Raw genomic sequence first — 12,682 nt, forward strand, 5'->3', positions numbered from 1 at the left:
CCCTAGGCCAGCTCAACAGAAACCTGTGGCCTCTCACTCCTAGGGCTCCTCTTTCCCTGGCAAGCTAGGGAAGGGGAGGCCTAAGGCAGTCCTGTGATAGGCAGAATGCCCTAGCCTGCGAGAGGGAGGCAAAGCCAGGTTTTAGGAGGCAGGGCCCTTTCTGAGGCTAAGGCTGGTGCCATCCTCACCCCTCTCCCTCTGCCTCTAGCAGGCTGAATGCCAGCACCTCCACATCAAAGGCCGAAAGCACGGCAGGAAGGGCAGGAAGCACCATCGCAAGCATTCCCACTCACCCTCAGTGAGTTGGCAGGTAGAAGGGATATGGGGCAAGGCTGGATTGTTTTGGGGAAACAAGGAACACTTTTCTTGTTTTTCCCCTATATCTCCTTCCTTAGAGGGAGATTTGAGGATTCCTTTGGCCCTGTATCCTCCTCTGTCCCTAATTCCCAGACCAGGGCTTCTGGAGGCCAGAGAACCTCTGCACTGACACCTATCTGCTGATCTGCCCAGGGCTCTGAGTCAGAAGAGGAGGAGCTGCCCCCACCATCTCTCCGGCCCCCCAAGCGGAGGAGGCGGAACCCCTCGGAGTCAGGCTCTGAGCCTTCTTCCTCACTTGATTCGGTTGAAAGTGGGGGTGCTGCCCTTGGAGGACGAGGCTCCCCCTCCCACTTTCTCCTTGGATCAGGTAGGCAGTTGGGAGGAACTGAAGAACTGTTGGTCCAGACTGAGAGGAGGCCCTTGGCCAGCCCCAGCCCCCTTGAGGGTAGAGTAGATTGGGAGGGCTGCACCTGTGGGAGAGTAGGGAGAACTTCCTGTCTGCCCAGGCAAGAAACTGGGAGAAGGAAGGAAAACTGGACTGACTCAGACCTTATCAGACTGCTGCCTCAGACCACAAGGTCCCCATCTCTGAAGAATGAACAGAGGAGCTGTGGCAGAAATAAGGATGAGCCCTCTTTCTTCTGGTAGGACTTAGTAGGGATTTTTCTATCTCCAGATCATGGCCTTCGGAAAGCCAAGAAACCAAAAAAGAAAACGAAGAAGAGAAGACACAAGTCGGTGAGTAGAAAAGGAACTTCCACCAAAGGCTCTGCTATTTCAAGACATCTATTCCACCTGCCTCCCAGGCTGTCCTTCACAGAAACTGAGCTGGAGGTGGGCTCTGGACTCTTACAGAACAGTCCTGAGAGTGAGACAGACCCTGAGGAGAAAGCTGGCAAGGAGAGTGATGAGAAAGAACAAGAACAGGACAAGGACAGGGAGCTCCGGCAGGCAGAGCTCCCTAACCGCTCCCCAGGCTTTGGAATCAAGAAGGAGAAGGTGAGGGGCAGGCGGCCTGGCCCCAGCCCAGTCAGTACTCCATCCAGGTCTCCACGGCCCTCAGTGGAGGCTTGGGGTGAGCTCTGCCTTTGCTCCAAACAGACAGGCTGGGACACATCGGAAAGTGAGCTGAGTGAGGGTGAGCTAGAGAGGCGGCGGCGGACACTCCTGCAGCAGCTGGACTACCACCAGTGATCTGACGAGCTGCACTCTGCGTCGGGTCTGTGTGAGGCTGTGGCTCCTGGGCCACCTTCACCGTCTGCCTCAGACTTCTTCCTTAGTCTGGTCTGTGTCCACTTTTCCTAAAGCAACCCTACCCCCAATACACCATTGTTGGCACCTCTCAAGGTTGCTCTTGGTGTTCAAGGGTCCCCCACTTCCCGGACAACTAGTGCAGTCCTCGCCCTCAGCCCCAGACCAGAGATGAGTGGTATATGCCACGTGGGGTGGGTAATGCCAATAGATAAAGTGTGAGAGAAGGGGTCTTCAGGGAGAAGTGACAGGCTAGTGGCCACAGCCTGGGTGGCAGAGGGCAGGGTCCTCACCTTCTAGCATCAGTGCCTGTTCCTGTCTGCCCTGGCCCTGGGGTTCTACCACTTCTTCCTCCAGCCCCAGGACGTAATGTATGCTTGTTTTGTTTTTGTTTTTTAAATAACAGTATTTATAACATGGCCTGTGATTCTTTTGTCTTCTTCATGTGCTACTGGGGCAAGCTGGTGACTGGACAGGTGTACGGATGCCCAGCAGAGGGCAGTAGTGTCTCATGGCAGGCCTGCCTCCCTTTGTGTAGTTGGAGCTTGCACAGCCTCGTTCTCTTTCCTCCAGGCTTCTGAGCTCATCTCCCCCAAAACAGATGCAGCTCCTCCCTGAGTCCTTTCTGTTCCCATGGCTCCAGTCAGGCTAAATGGCCACCCTAACCCTCCAAGCTCCAAAAGAGGAGACAGAGTCAGGCTTGGTGCTTCAAGCCTTTGTTGAGAGAGGGAAGGTCTGGGGTTTATGTACAAGAGAGAAGGGAGGTGGTACATGTACAAAAAGAAGTGGGCCTCTGCACTACCTTCCAGGGGTGAAAAAGAAACTGGCAGGGAACTGAGCAAATAGTCACCTAAGACCACCATTCTCCCTAACCCCTGCCAAAAAGCCAAAAAAACTTAGCTGAGAAAAGGTGAGAATATTGTTGGCACAACCTTTCTCTAGGTGTTTTGGGGCTGGTCCAGAGAAAACATCTGTTCTTCTGCCCACTGTGGCCATGACAGAGTCAGTCTAGAATGAAGTGGGCCAAGGGATAAGGGCAGTGAGCCTGCCCTCTCTCCTCTACCCTTATCACTAGGGCACAGCTGGGCGGGGCCCAGGCTTAGAAGGGCCTTGCTCCTGGTAAGACATGATCTGAGACTGGCAGGGTCCCAGGCCTCCCTAAGCTTAGATACTTCTAAACCAGCGTTGACCAAGGGATTACAAAAAGGAAGGGGAAAAAAAAGTTAGTTGCTCTCTCCTCTCAACCCTCTGGGCTCTAGTAGAAGAGGAGCCTAGATGCCCTGCATATGCTAAAGCTGGAAATAGTTGTTCTCACCCCTGAGGTGACCCTTGAGGAAATGAAGTTGAAGACCATGGGGGCAAAGTGCAGTACTGGAGGCACCCAAGAAATGCCAGGCCCCTATAGGCCTAGTGCCTACAGTGGCGCAGGTAAGACCCAGCCTCAAGACCTGGGACATGGTTGAGAGAGCAGCACAGCCCTCTGCTAGGCCCTTGGCTGATTCCCAGGCTCCAGGTCCACTGGTTGGACTTGCAGGACTCGAATTGAAGTGCTTCTGCCTCCAAGAGGGCCTCAGTGGGGGCCTGGAGCCCGAGGGGGGCCAGTCGGTGGTGCAGCACTTCTGGCTTGGTGGAGAACAACAATGGGCTGGCAGTGGAGGCCTGTGGGGAAGACAGAGGGCCTGTGAGCAGGCAGGGAGGCTGAGCCAGGATAGCACCTTCAGGAGCAGCCCCACAGGCAGGGCCAGGGAGAAGCCAGCTGTGAGGTAGATAAGGGAGCTGAGGTTAGAGGCTTGAGGGGTAGTTGGAGAGATTGCTAGGGTTCTGCATCTTCAGAGGAGTGGGGGTGACTAGAGGCCTCTGGGCAGTAGGCAGAAACAGGTAGACTCAGGAAGAGCCAGGATCTGGGAAGAGATCCTAGGCTGACTGGGTGTCAGGAAAGAGAGATCAAGGAACATCTGACTGCCCCAAGGGGGAAGCCCTAGGGGGAGACAAAGATAGAGGATCCCCTGTGGCCGGGAATGGAGCCTCAGCCTCCATGATCAGCACCATAGGTCTGTCTGGTCCTGCCTGCTCTGGCACACCTCTCAACCCTGGCCTGGCAACTCCCTACCCCTTAGGTCTTAGTAGAAGCCAGGACAGCATTAGTGGGAGAGATAACACTTCCCTGAGGGCACATGCAGGAGATAAGCCAAGCTTCTCAGAGCATGGGGCATGCAAGAAGTATGTGCCCTGTCACCAGGAGGCTGCCAGAGAATGGTTCCTACTCATGCAGGAGAGGAGGTTCCTGAGGGCTCCAGCAGGAGTCCTGGGAGGTAGGCATGCAGAGGGGGCAGCTGTGGTGCCCAGTACCTGTCAGGGGCCCCAGCCTTGGGGGTTAACAGTTTGACTCATCGTGGTGGGCTGCATCGCAGAAGAAGCGTGAGCCCCGCTTGGCAGTACGAGCCGTGAAAGGGACACTCTTCAGCACTGTGGCCCAGAAGAGAGACACAGTGGTCAGGCTTCATGAGGGGTGGGGTTGGAGGAGGGCCCAAAGGGGTTAGGATGGGCTTTGGGAGCTGCGCCCAATGGCCAGGCCCCAAGAAAGGAAAGGGGCCCCACCTGTGATGATGTCCTCAATGGTACCATCCTTCCCCTCATAAACAGGCCGGTGCTCCTTGGCCTGGCGCCGCCTCAACTCTGCAATTAGCTCCTGCTGTTGCCACTTGTTCCGCTGGGATGGGGTCTAGGGCCAAGCATTTGGAGGGAGAGGGAAGTCATTACTAACCTAACATGGAGCTGGTTCCTGCCTCAAGAAGCAGTCTGAGGCCTCTGATTGTGCATTGCTAGGAATCTGCCTTCCAAATCCCCTCTCCCAATCCCTCTGGACACTAGCCCTCAAGCCCTCTGGGTGGTCTGTCTACTCCAGTTTTCCATCTCCTCTAACTTTGTGCTCCTGCCAGCCCCAGTCCTTTACCCTATCTTCCTCCAGGCCCCAGCTCTTAGTCCCACCCACCTTGGCATCCAGTTTCTTGGCTTCCTGAGCCAGCTGCTTCTCCCGCATTACCTCCTCCTGCTTCTTGCGGGCTTCATTCTCTTGTTCTGCTTCCTAAGAACCGTGGAAGGTGGGTTGGGGGTAAGGCTCACACAGGCTGTGAGGGGAGGGGCTAACAGGGTAGAGAGTGGGTGGCAGTGGGACCAGCTAACCCCAGGTGACCACCCTCTGGAGGGGCACTTCCTGCCCCAAACAATGACAGGAAGGGCCTGGGCCCCCACCCTGCCCACCAGTTCACAGTGAAGAGGCCTGTCGCCAGCTTCCATTGCTCCCTCCCAGGACTCAGAGGAGTCAGAAAAGGCCAAGACTTGAAGCTTGGCCCCCCCACCCCCAACCAGTTTTCTCTCAGCCAAACTCCTCTTTATTTTTTTTATTTTATTTTTTTTGTCTTTTGTCTTTTTCCGTGTCCGGCAACGGATCGCAACCCTCAGTGTTGCCCCCGTACTGGACCGGGGACCGGCAACGGGATTGCAACCCTTGGTGCTGCTCCCGTGCCTCGCTCAGCCAGTGAGCGGAACCGGTCTGTATGTGGGATCCAAACCCTCGGGCGGGAGCGCCGCTGCGCTTCCCAAGCGGCGCACTATCCAGTGCGCCACCGGGCGGGGACCGGCAACGGGATTGCAACCCTTGGTGCTGCTCCCGTGCCTCGCTCAGCCAGTGAGCGGAACCGGTCTGTATGTGGGATCCAAACCCTCGGGCGAGAGTGCCGCTGCGCTTCCCAAGCGGCGCACTTATCCAATGCGCCACCGGGCCGGCCCCCAAACTCCTCTTTAAAAACCTCCCTTTTGCATACCTTGTAAGAACGAATGAATCGGACAAATACTGGGAAGAATACAGAAGGAGGTGTGGTCTTAGGACTCTCGCCAAAGTAGCGCACAACTGCATTGTAGGCCTCCTGGGGAAGGGGTGGGCAGAAGGGGTCAGCCTGGTGGGAAGGAGAAGCCCAGCTCCCACACCAGGGACAAGAGGCCTGCAGAAAAGAGAGCCCACGGCCAAAAGGAGGAAAACCAACCACCCTGAACTCCTGTGAGCTGGAGAGAACCTGGGGCTCCCAAAGCTCCCGAGAGTGCATGTTTCTAGTGGCAGCTGCCTGCCACCCCCAAAGCCCTCTCTCTCCCCGCCACATACTGTCAGCCAGCTGCTTGATAAAGAACCAGAACTCGGCCCACTGAGAGGGTCCTGGTGTCTTGGCCCTGGCTGTTCCCACCCATCCCCACCCTGTGCTTGCCTCAGCCGTCTTGGCGTCACGCTGGAGTTTGTCCAGTTTGCCTTCATTGGTGCTGAGAAAGTTCCGAAGGACGCTGTTGTCATGTATGCTGCACTCCCGCCGAATCAGCTCCATGCCCCGGCCCAGCTCCTTCACATCTAGCAGCACGTTCTCCAGGGACACTGTCATTACCAGAGGCCTGGCTGAGGCCTGCTTAGGGCTTGGCATACCCACCTCCCAACCCAGGGTTACAGCAAACTCTGGCCCTGCCCCACTCAGCATGGACTCACTCAGGTTCACACACCCCTATTGACAAAGAAGTGCACATCAATCTGGCTGAGCTCTCACAGGGACAAGGGAAGGGAATGGAGACTGGGTAGCAAAGGAAGGCAAGCCACAGACTGCTGGCCTCCAAAATGGAGCTGCCTTGGGCCTACCCCAGTTTTCGTGGGTGGGGCAGAAATAACAGTTACCTCATGTCTTTAGAGGGCTTTATGGTTTTTCTAAGCACCTCACATACATTGTATAAAAATGCAGAGTTTCCAAGGCCAGCTTGAGGGAGTGGGGAGTAAAAAGCTACTGCCCCCTTCCTGTTCTTGCTCCTGCTGTACCTAGCTGGGAAGGGCTCGGCCAGGCCTAGGTAGGCCCTGTTCATGGCTCCAAAGGAAAGCTTTGAAGTGGTCAGAAAGAAGGTAACAAAGGGCAGAAGCAAATACAGCCAGTGTTCCTCTTCCTCATAGCTTCCTGGGACTGTCCTGGGCTGGATGTGAGGGCAGGCACATGAGCCAGGCTCCACTCACCTGCTGCAGCCTTCTCCACAAAGTGCAGCTCATGCCAGAAGTTAGCCAGGTCTGGGTATTTCTCTTTAACTGTCAAGGCGATGAAATGCAGCAATGTCATCTTCCGGTCAGTGGATTTGGTATCTAGCAGCTGGAAGAAAGGGTGGAGGTAATATGAGAGAGCTAAATACGGTAGCTCCACAACCGCTGTCCCCAGGCTTCCTGGCCATGTTGCCCCACCATCTTACCAGATCCAGGCTCTGGAGCTTGAAGCCATACACAGCTCCCCGCTTGCTGCTGTTCATGTAGTTCCCCAGTGCAAGTATGATCTGTCCAAAAGATGCATGGGAGGTAGGTCAGGTCTTTCTCTCCATAGAGCCCCAGGTCCCCACTGAGGACATGGGAACCACCAGCACCCCCATTCCCAACCTCTCCCCACCTCCAACATCTGCTTCAGCTTCTGTGAGGACTTGACGGAGGCAGAGGCTGCAATGATGGCATTGAGTTGCTGGAAGGTGAGATGAATGCTTGAGTATCCCCAGGCCGAGATGGGGTAAAGTCAGGGAGGGGCTGGAAGGACTGGCAGGGTGGGGAGGTGACTAGCTGGTGAAGAGTGGAGGGGCAGCTGTAGAGGACCATGATTTGGGCAGGGGCTGTACCGGTGTGAGCATCTGCAGGTTGTCCTGGAAGTTGCCCAGGAAGGCCATGCCAGCCATTCGCTGGGTCAGCCGCTCCACCTTGCTGAAAAGCAGCATGAAGCGGTCCTCAGCAGCCAACTCCTCCAGGGGCTGCCGCTCACGCTCATACTGCCGCAGCAGCTTCACCTCGGCCTCTGTGGGCAGGAAGCGCATCAGGCACTCCACGAAGTCCACAGGTAGAGTCTGCAGGTCAAACCTGTGTAGGAGGGAGGGACCACCTCAGGTCTTGCATTTGCCCACATTTTCCCTCATCCCTTTTATTCTCCAGCTCCTAGAAGGACTGGGGGTGGGAGACTGCACAGAGAACTCATTGCTTCATCTGTCATAGTGCCAGCTACAATCCTGAGGGAACATTCCCAGCTCCTATTTAAAAGCCCTTTGGGGGCCAGCCTGTGGCTCCCTAGGAAGAGTGCGGTGCTGATAACATCAAGGCCCCGGGTTCGGATCCCTATATAGGGATGGCTGGTTAGCTCACTTGGGAGAGCGTGGTGCTGACAGCACCAAGTCAAGGGCTAAGATCTCCTCACCAGTCATCTTTTAAAAAATAAAAATAAAAAAAATAAAAGCCCTTTGGGCCAGCCCGTGGCTCACTTGGGAGAGTGCGGTGCTGATAACACCAAGGCCACAGGTTCGGATCCCTATATAGGGATGGCCGGTTAGCTCACTTGGGAGAGTGTGGTGCTGACAACACCAAGTCAAGGGTTAAGATCTCTTTACTGGTCATCTTTAAAATGAATAAATAAATAAATAAAAGCCCTTCAATGTCTTCCTTCTGCACCTATGGTGACATCCAAATACCTGAGCATGGCTTAGGAGGCTAGGCCTGCAAGACTTCTACTCACCTCTCTACCTGCCTCTCCTACTGCCTTCTCTACGCTAAAGCCAGATCCAATTTTCAGTAACCCAAGGCATCACGCTTCTCCCTCCAGGCCCTGAACTGGACTAACTCACATGCTTCCTTCAGGTCCCAGTTTAGACATCATCTGCTCTGGGAAGCCTGCCTTGATCACCAAGCTCAGCTATGTTGCCCTCCTTGTTGTCCCAAAGGTGCTTGTACCTCTGCCATCTTGGTGGTATCACTCAGTGTTACTGCATTGTTCCCATTAGACTGGGAGCTCCTTGGGCGGAGGTCTGGGCTGAATATCTGGCACCTCACACAGTGCCTGGCACAAAGCACAGATGTAGTAAGTTCTGGCCAAGCCAGTGGATAACTGAGGGGTGTGAGGGAGTTCTGTCAGAAGCCCTGGAACCTAATGAAAGCCAGGCTTTCGGGTGGAGAACTGGGTTGCCAGCTGGCCAGGGCCAGGTCAATGGGAGCCTCACGTGTGGATGGCCCTGCAGATCTCCTCAGCTGAGCGGCCAGCCTTGCGTAGGGTGATGGCTAGGTTCTTGGCACGATTGGCTTCCAACAGGGTCACCTTGCTGGCAGCCTTTTGTGCTGTCTTGTTCTTGGAGCAGATGAGGTCAAGGGCTGGGCCCTGGGCTTTCGTCTTGAACAATTCTTCAAACTTGTCCAGGTCCAGGTCCTGGCAGGAGCAGATGAGAAGGGAAAATGCTGTAGCCTCATACAATTAGCAGACCCTCGGCAGCAGGCCAAGCATTGGGACAGTTCTGGTTCACAGAGCTGACCCTGGCCCCATCCTGTCTGAGGGTTTTTCCAAGGCCAGGAGATCTGCTAAAAGGGCAACCTGGTCCCCGGCCTCCAACCCCACCCAGGCCCTGTTACCTCCAAGATCTTCTCATCATCAAGTTCACTGAAGACAGTGCCGCTGATCTGGTTGGGTTTCAGTGCTGTCCAGTTGAAGACAGGCAGCCGGAACTTGGTCTTGATAGGCTTCTTAATGCGAATGGCTAGTTTGGAAGGAGGGTTAGTGAGGCAGGGGACAAGGACACACTCCCCTGGTCCCACCAGCCCTGCTCAGAGCCCTGGGGACACTCACCTGACAGGCCCACTGTTAATACCACAGAGGGAGCAGCACCAGGGAGAGGTGGAGCTGGGGGACATTTGCCTAAGGGAAGAAGAAATGGCACAGTGTGCCAGGGGTCAAGAGACTTCACAGGCTGCCCTCCCCTCTGCCTGCCCCACCTGTCCTTAAAGACTCTTAGGGAAGGAGGCTGCATGAACTCTGCTCAAGCCACTCCCAGGAGTCCTAACTAGGGGCAGTTCTTGCTAGTCTCTGACCTAGTTTCTCTAGCTATAGTCCGAGCCCTCTCTTTGGCCGCCTTCAGAGAAATAAGGAGCAGCATCTTTATGATGCTTAAAAATCTGCCCTTGAGCATCCCTTTGCAGTAACCTGAGCCTCCTCAGATTCTAGCCCTCGCTCAGCTCTCTCTCACTCTGACTTTATATCCTTCCATCCTTCAAATGATACATATTCCCAGCCTTCTCCCTGAGAAAGACACTGCTAACTAGGGTTTTGGTCCCCACAATGAGCTGCCTGTCCCAGCTCCCAGGGGTCCTGGTTACCTGGTAATGGGGGAGCTGGAGGGGGCAAAGGAGGAGCTGGCGGTGGAGGCAGAGGTAGGGCCTCCTCAGGGGGCGGGGCTGGAGCGAAGAGGTCCATGTCAGAGGGTGGTATGCCTTCACTCAGCTCTGCAGGGCCTACCCTGGCCAGGGCCTCACTGCCCATGGACTCCAGGCCCTGGGCACTTGGCTCCAAGTGGCATCGGCGCTGGAAGGCCTCCTCTTTCTCTTTAATGAGCCTCCGCAGGGTGTGCACCTGGTGGCTCGTGTTCTCATATGTCTCCTATCAGGCAGACAGCACCATTAAGGAAAGAGCGGGCTGAAGGCACGGTAATCATTGCCCCCAGGAGTAAGAATTCCTACCCAAATGTCTCTCATCTAGGGTCTCTCTGAGGGTGTTCAGAGGCTCAGAGTGGCAGAAATCCATGTGGGAGAACAGAGGAAAATGGAAGGCAGCAGAACAAAAGAGGTGAGCAGAAGAACCAGCCTGCCTCCACTGGCACCCTGAAGTGTCCTCTCTGCTCCAGCTTATTCTTACTCCATGGGCCCCTCAAGGCCCAGGTGAAAGACTGCCCCTGTGAAACCTTCCTTGATCCACCACCAGTTTGACACAGCTCCTCTCTCCCTACAGCCCTTTGGGCCTCATTATTGCTTTTACTTCATTTGGCCTTACGTAATTGCTCAATTGGAAGCCCCCTATGGACAAGACCCTGTCTTAGCATTTCTGTATCCACAGTATCTCCCAATACGATGCTTCACAGGGTCTGGGCAGATATGTATTGAGCTCAACAGAGCCAGCATAAATTGTATTCTGGAAAAAAACGTAGGCTGGGGCATGATTTTATAACTAACAAAAAGTTAAGTGAGGGGACAGAGACTAAAACATGAGGAGTCCCTACTCCCCCGATTTAGGATACCTAGTAGATATCTTAATAAATGGAGTACTTGGTCTACTCTGACCCTGCTCATTAAGCATGGCTAGGGAAGCATGTGGAGGTGCAGAAGAGGAAAAAGCAACGGGACGACTGGTAGGAGGAGTGCTGGACTGGGACTCCTGAGGTGCCCGTGGGCACCCCATCTGCTCCCACCCTCTTCTGTATGTGTCTGGCCTATTCTGGCTTCAGCTGCTCTCTCTAACTAAAAATTGGGGTAAAATCATCAGCCCACCTCATCTGAGTGCCTTAAGCATGAATCAAGATTTGGATCCTAGAGGAGCTGACCTGACTCAGGAAAGAAAAGCCAGATCCCAAGGCACCAGAGCCCAGGATTGTTAGGGATTCCCTTCCCCAGAGTACTTGATACCTTGATGCTCTCTAGCTCCTTCTCCCGCTGTAGCAGCTGCTTCTCCAGCTCTGCCACCCGCATCATGTTCTCATTTTCTAGGTCCAGAAGCTTCTCTGTGAGCTGCAGGACAGGAAGGGCAGGTTCGGGGCTGGCCCTAAAGCCTAGGTATTCAGCACATCCTGAACCCTAGTGAGGACCCAGGCACAACCCCTGCACGCAGAGCCTCAAAGACAGTTTGGCCAAGTGGCTTATCTACACCACTCCCATGGGCCCAGGGTCTGACACCACATGAAACAGCAACGGATACAAGGCAAATGGCCACATTCTGACTTTCTCAAGCCTGAGGCCACCTCATGCCAGCCCTGGAGGTCAGTGTGTATTCCAATCAGTGGATGATCCAGTGGTTCAGGCCAGAACATGCTCTAGAGAGCCCTGGTGGGTTCGAAAGACTTCCTGGGGCTCAGTCTGGAGGGAAGTGGGTCAACGCAGCATTCCCTCAACAGTGGGTGTCCTATCCTCCTCCACACCCCACATGGCTCTAGAAGACAACAGAAAACTACCTACGTGGGACACATGCTCCTCCAGCTCCTCCACCTTCTCCAGGGCTACATTCTTGGTCTCAGCATCCTCCAGCAAACCCCCCACATCAAACACATTGTCCAGGTATGCCTGAATCTGCACCTGCAGCTTCTCACTCTCCGTGTGTCTTGACTTCTGGGAGAAGACCAGAGAAAGTAGTAGTTGGGGGAGAAGGCATAAAGTCAAGGGAGCCTCCCGAGAGAAACAATCCTCATCACCCTTCACAACCATGTCCTAGAGCATAAAGCCCAAGGAGTTCCTGTGGTTGGTCATATCAGATTTTTGCCCGTATGGAGCTGCCTGACTGGGGACCCCTCGGTGGGAGGCCCTGAGTCCCAGGCCACAGAAGACTGGCAGAGTTCTAGGAGCACGCACGACTAGGCTCTTATTAAAGAAAAACCCTTCGTGGTATGGCTAAGTTGGTCCTCTACCCCAAAGTGCTTCACCTTACCAGAACCCCAGCTAGCTCACCTGTAGAAACTCCTCCAGTCCCAGCTTGGTAAACTCATACTGTAGGTGGACCCGGAAGTTCATGTCCTCCACTGAGTGCACCACGATGTTGATGAACTGCATGCAGGCCACCTGGGGTATAGACAGTCCAGAGAGGCAGAGACAGAAAGGGCAGAGAAGGGGGCCAGGAGACAGTGAGGATAGGCAGCTGTTAGAATATCATCATCAGGTAGATAATCAAAAGGCGTGAATAAAGAAGTTAAGTCTTGGGCCGAGCCCGTGGCGCACTCGGGAGAGTGCGACGCTGGGAGCGCAGCAGCGCTCCCGCTGCGGGTTCGGATCCTATATAGGGATGACCAGTGCGCTCACAGCGCTCACTGGCTGAGCACAGTGCGGCCGGTCTCAAAAAAAAAAAAAAAAAAGAAGTTAAGTCTTTATGAGGACAATAAGAGTATTTTAACTTTAAAAATGTCAGACTTAATATTCAGTGTATAAAGACAAGTAAATTACATGAAAAATAGATGTAGGGCTGGCCCGGTGGCGCACTGCTACAGTGCGCCGCTTGGGAAGCGCAGCGGCGCTCCCGCCGAGGGTTCGGATCCCACATACAGACCGGTTCCC

At 54.7% G+C, this 12,682-nt stretch overlaps 2 protein-coding genes across 12 annotated transcripts in view; one reads left to right on the plus strand and one right to left on the minus strand.

The window, feature by feature from the left end:
* The window catches only part of PRPF40B (PRP40 pre-mRNA processing factor 40 homolog B (S. cerevisiae)), a 72,702-nt gene extending 70,713 nt beyond the window's left edge, over window positions 1-1,989 (plus strand). For 4 of the 8 annotated variants that reach the window (XM_008582763.1, XM_008582783.1, XM_008582760.1 and 1 more), the window contains 5 exons: window positions 209-310; window positions 511-685; window positions 995-1,056; window positions 1,174-1,317; window positions 1,420-1,989. In XM_008582763.1, coding sequence (XP_008580985.1) covers window positions 209-310; window positions 511-685; window positions 995-1,056; window positions 1,174-1,317; window positions 1,420-1,512 — 576 coding nt within the window. In that variant the 3' untranslated portion in view covers window positions 1,513-1,989. Of the gene's footprint in view, window positions 1-208; window positions 311-450; window positions 686-994; window positions 1,057-1,173; window positions 1,318-1,419 lie in introns of those variants that run through there. The other 4 variants (XM_008582762.1, XM_008582768.1, XM_008582775.1 and 1 more) reach the window with 4 other exon arrangements.
* Window positions 1,990-2,269: 280 nt separating this feature from the next.
* The window catches only part of FMNL3 (formin-like 3), a 55,567-nt gene continuing 45,154 nt past the window's right edge, over window positions 2,270-12,682 (minus strand). For 2 of the 4 annotated variants that reach the window (XM_008582859.1, XM_008582863.1), the window contains 16 exons: window positions 12,083-12,193; window positions 11,597-11,746; window positions 11,051-11,152; window positions 9,752-10,031; window positions 9,225-9,293; window positions 9,011-9,135; window positions 8,608-8,810; window positions 7,246-7,480; window positions 7,026-7,094; window positions 6,835-6,915; window positions 6,608-6,737; window positions 5,829-5,989; window positions 5,394-5,495; window positions 4,562-4,654; window positions 4,168-4,291; window positions 2,270-3,228 (listed from right to left, as the gene is read on the minus strand). In XM_008582859.1, coding sequence (XP_008581081.1) covers window positions 3,140-3,228; window positions 4,168-4,291; window positions 4,562-4,654; window positions 5,394-5,495; window positions 5,829-5,989; window positions 6,608-6,737; window positions 6,835-6,915; window positions 7,026-7,094; window positions 7,246-7,480; window positions 8,608-8,810; window positions 9,011-9,135; window positions 9,225-9,293; window positions 9,752-10,031; window positions 11,051-11,152; window positions 11,597-11,746; window positions 12,083-12,193 — 2,124 coding nt within the window. In that variant the 3' untranslated portion in view covers window positions 2,270-3,139. Of the gene's footprint in view, window positions 3,229-3,918; window positions 4,036-4,167; window positions 4,292-4,561; window positions 4,655-5,393; window positions 5,496-5,828; window positions 5,990-6,607; window positions 6,738-6,834; window positions 6,916-7,025; window positions 7,095-7,245; window positions 7,481-8,607; window positions 8,811-9,010; window positions 9,136-9,224; window positions 9,294-9,751; window positions 10,032-11,050; window positions 11,153-11,596; window positions 11,747-12,082; window positions 12,194-12,682 lie in introns of all 4 variants that reach the window. The other 2 variants (XM_008582843.1, XM_008582851.1) reach the window with 2 other exon arrangements.

This window comes from Galeopterus variegatus, unplaced genomic scaffold (assembly GCF_000696425.1).
Source record: "Galeopterus variegatus unplaced genomic scaffold, G_variegatus-3.0.2 Scaffold95, whole genome shotgun sequence".
NCBI lineage: Eukaryota > Metazoa > Chordata > Mammalia > Dermoptera > Cynocephalidae > Galeopterus > Galeopterus variegatus.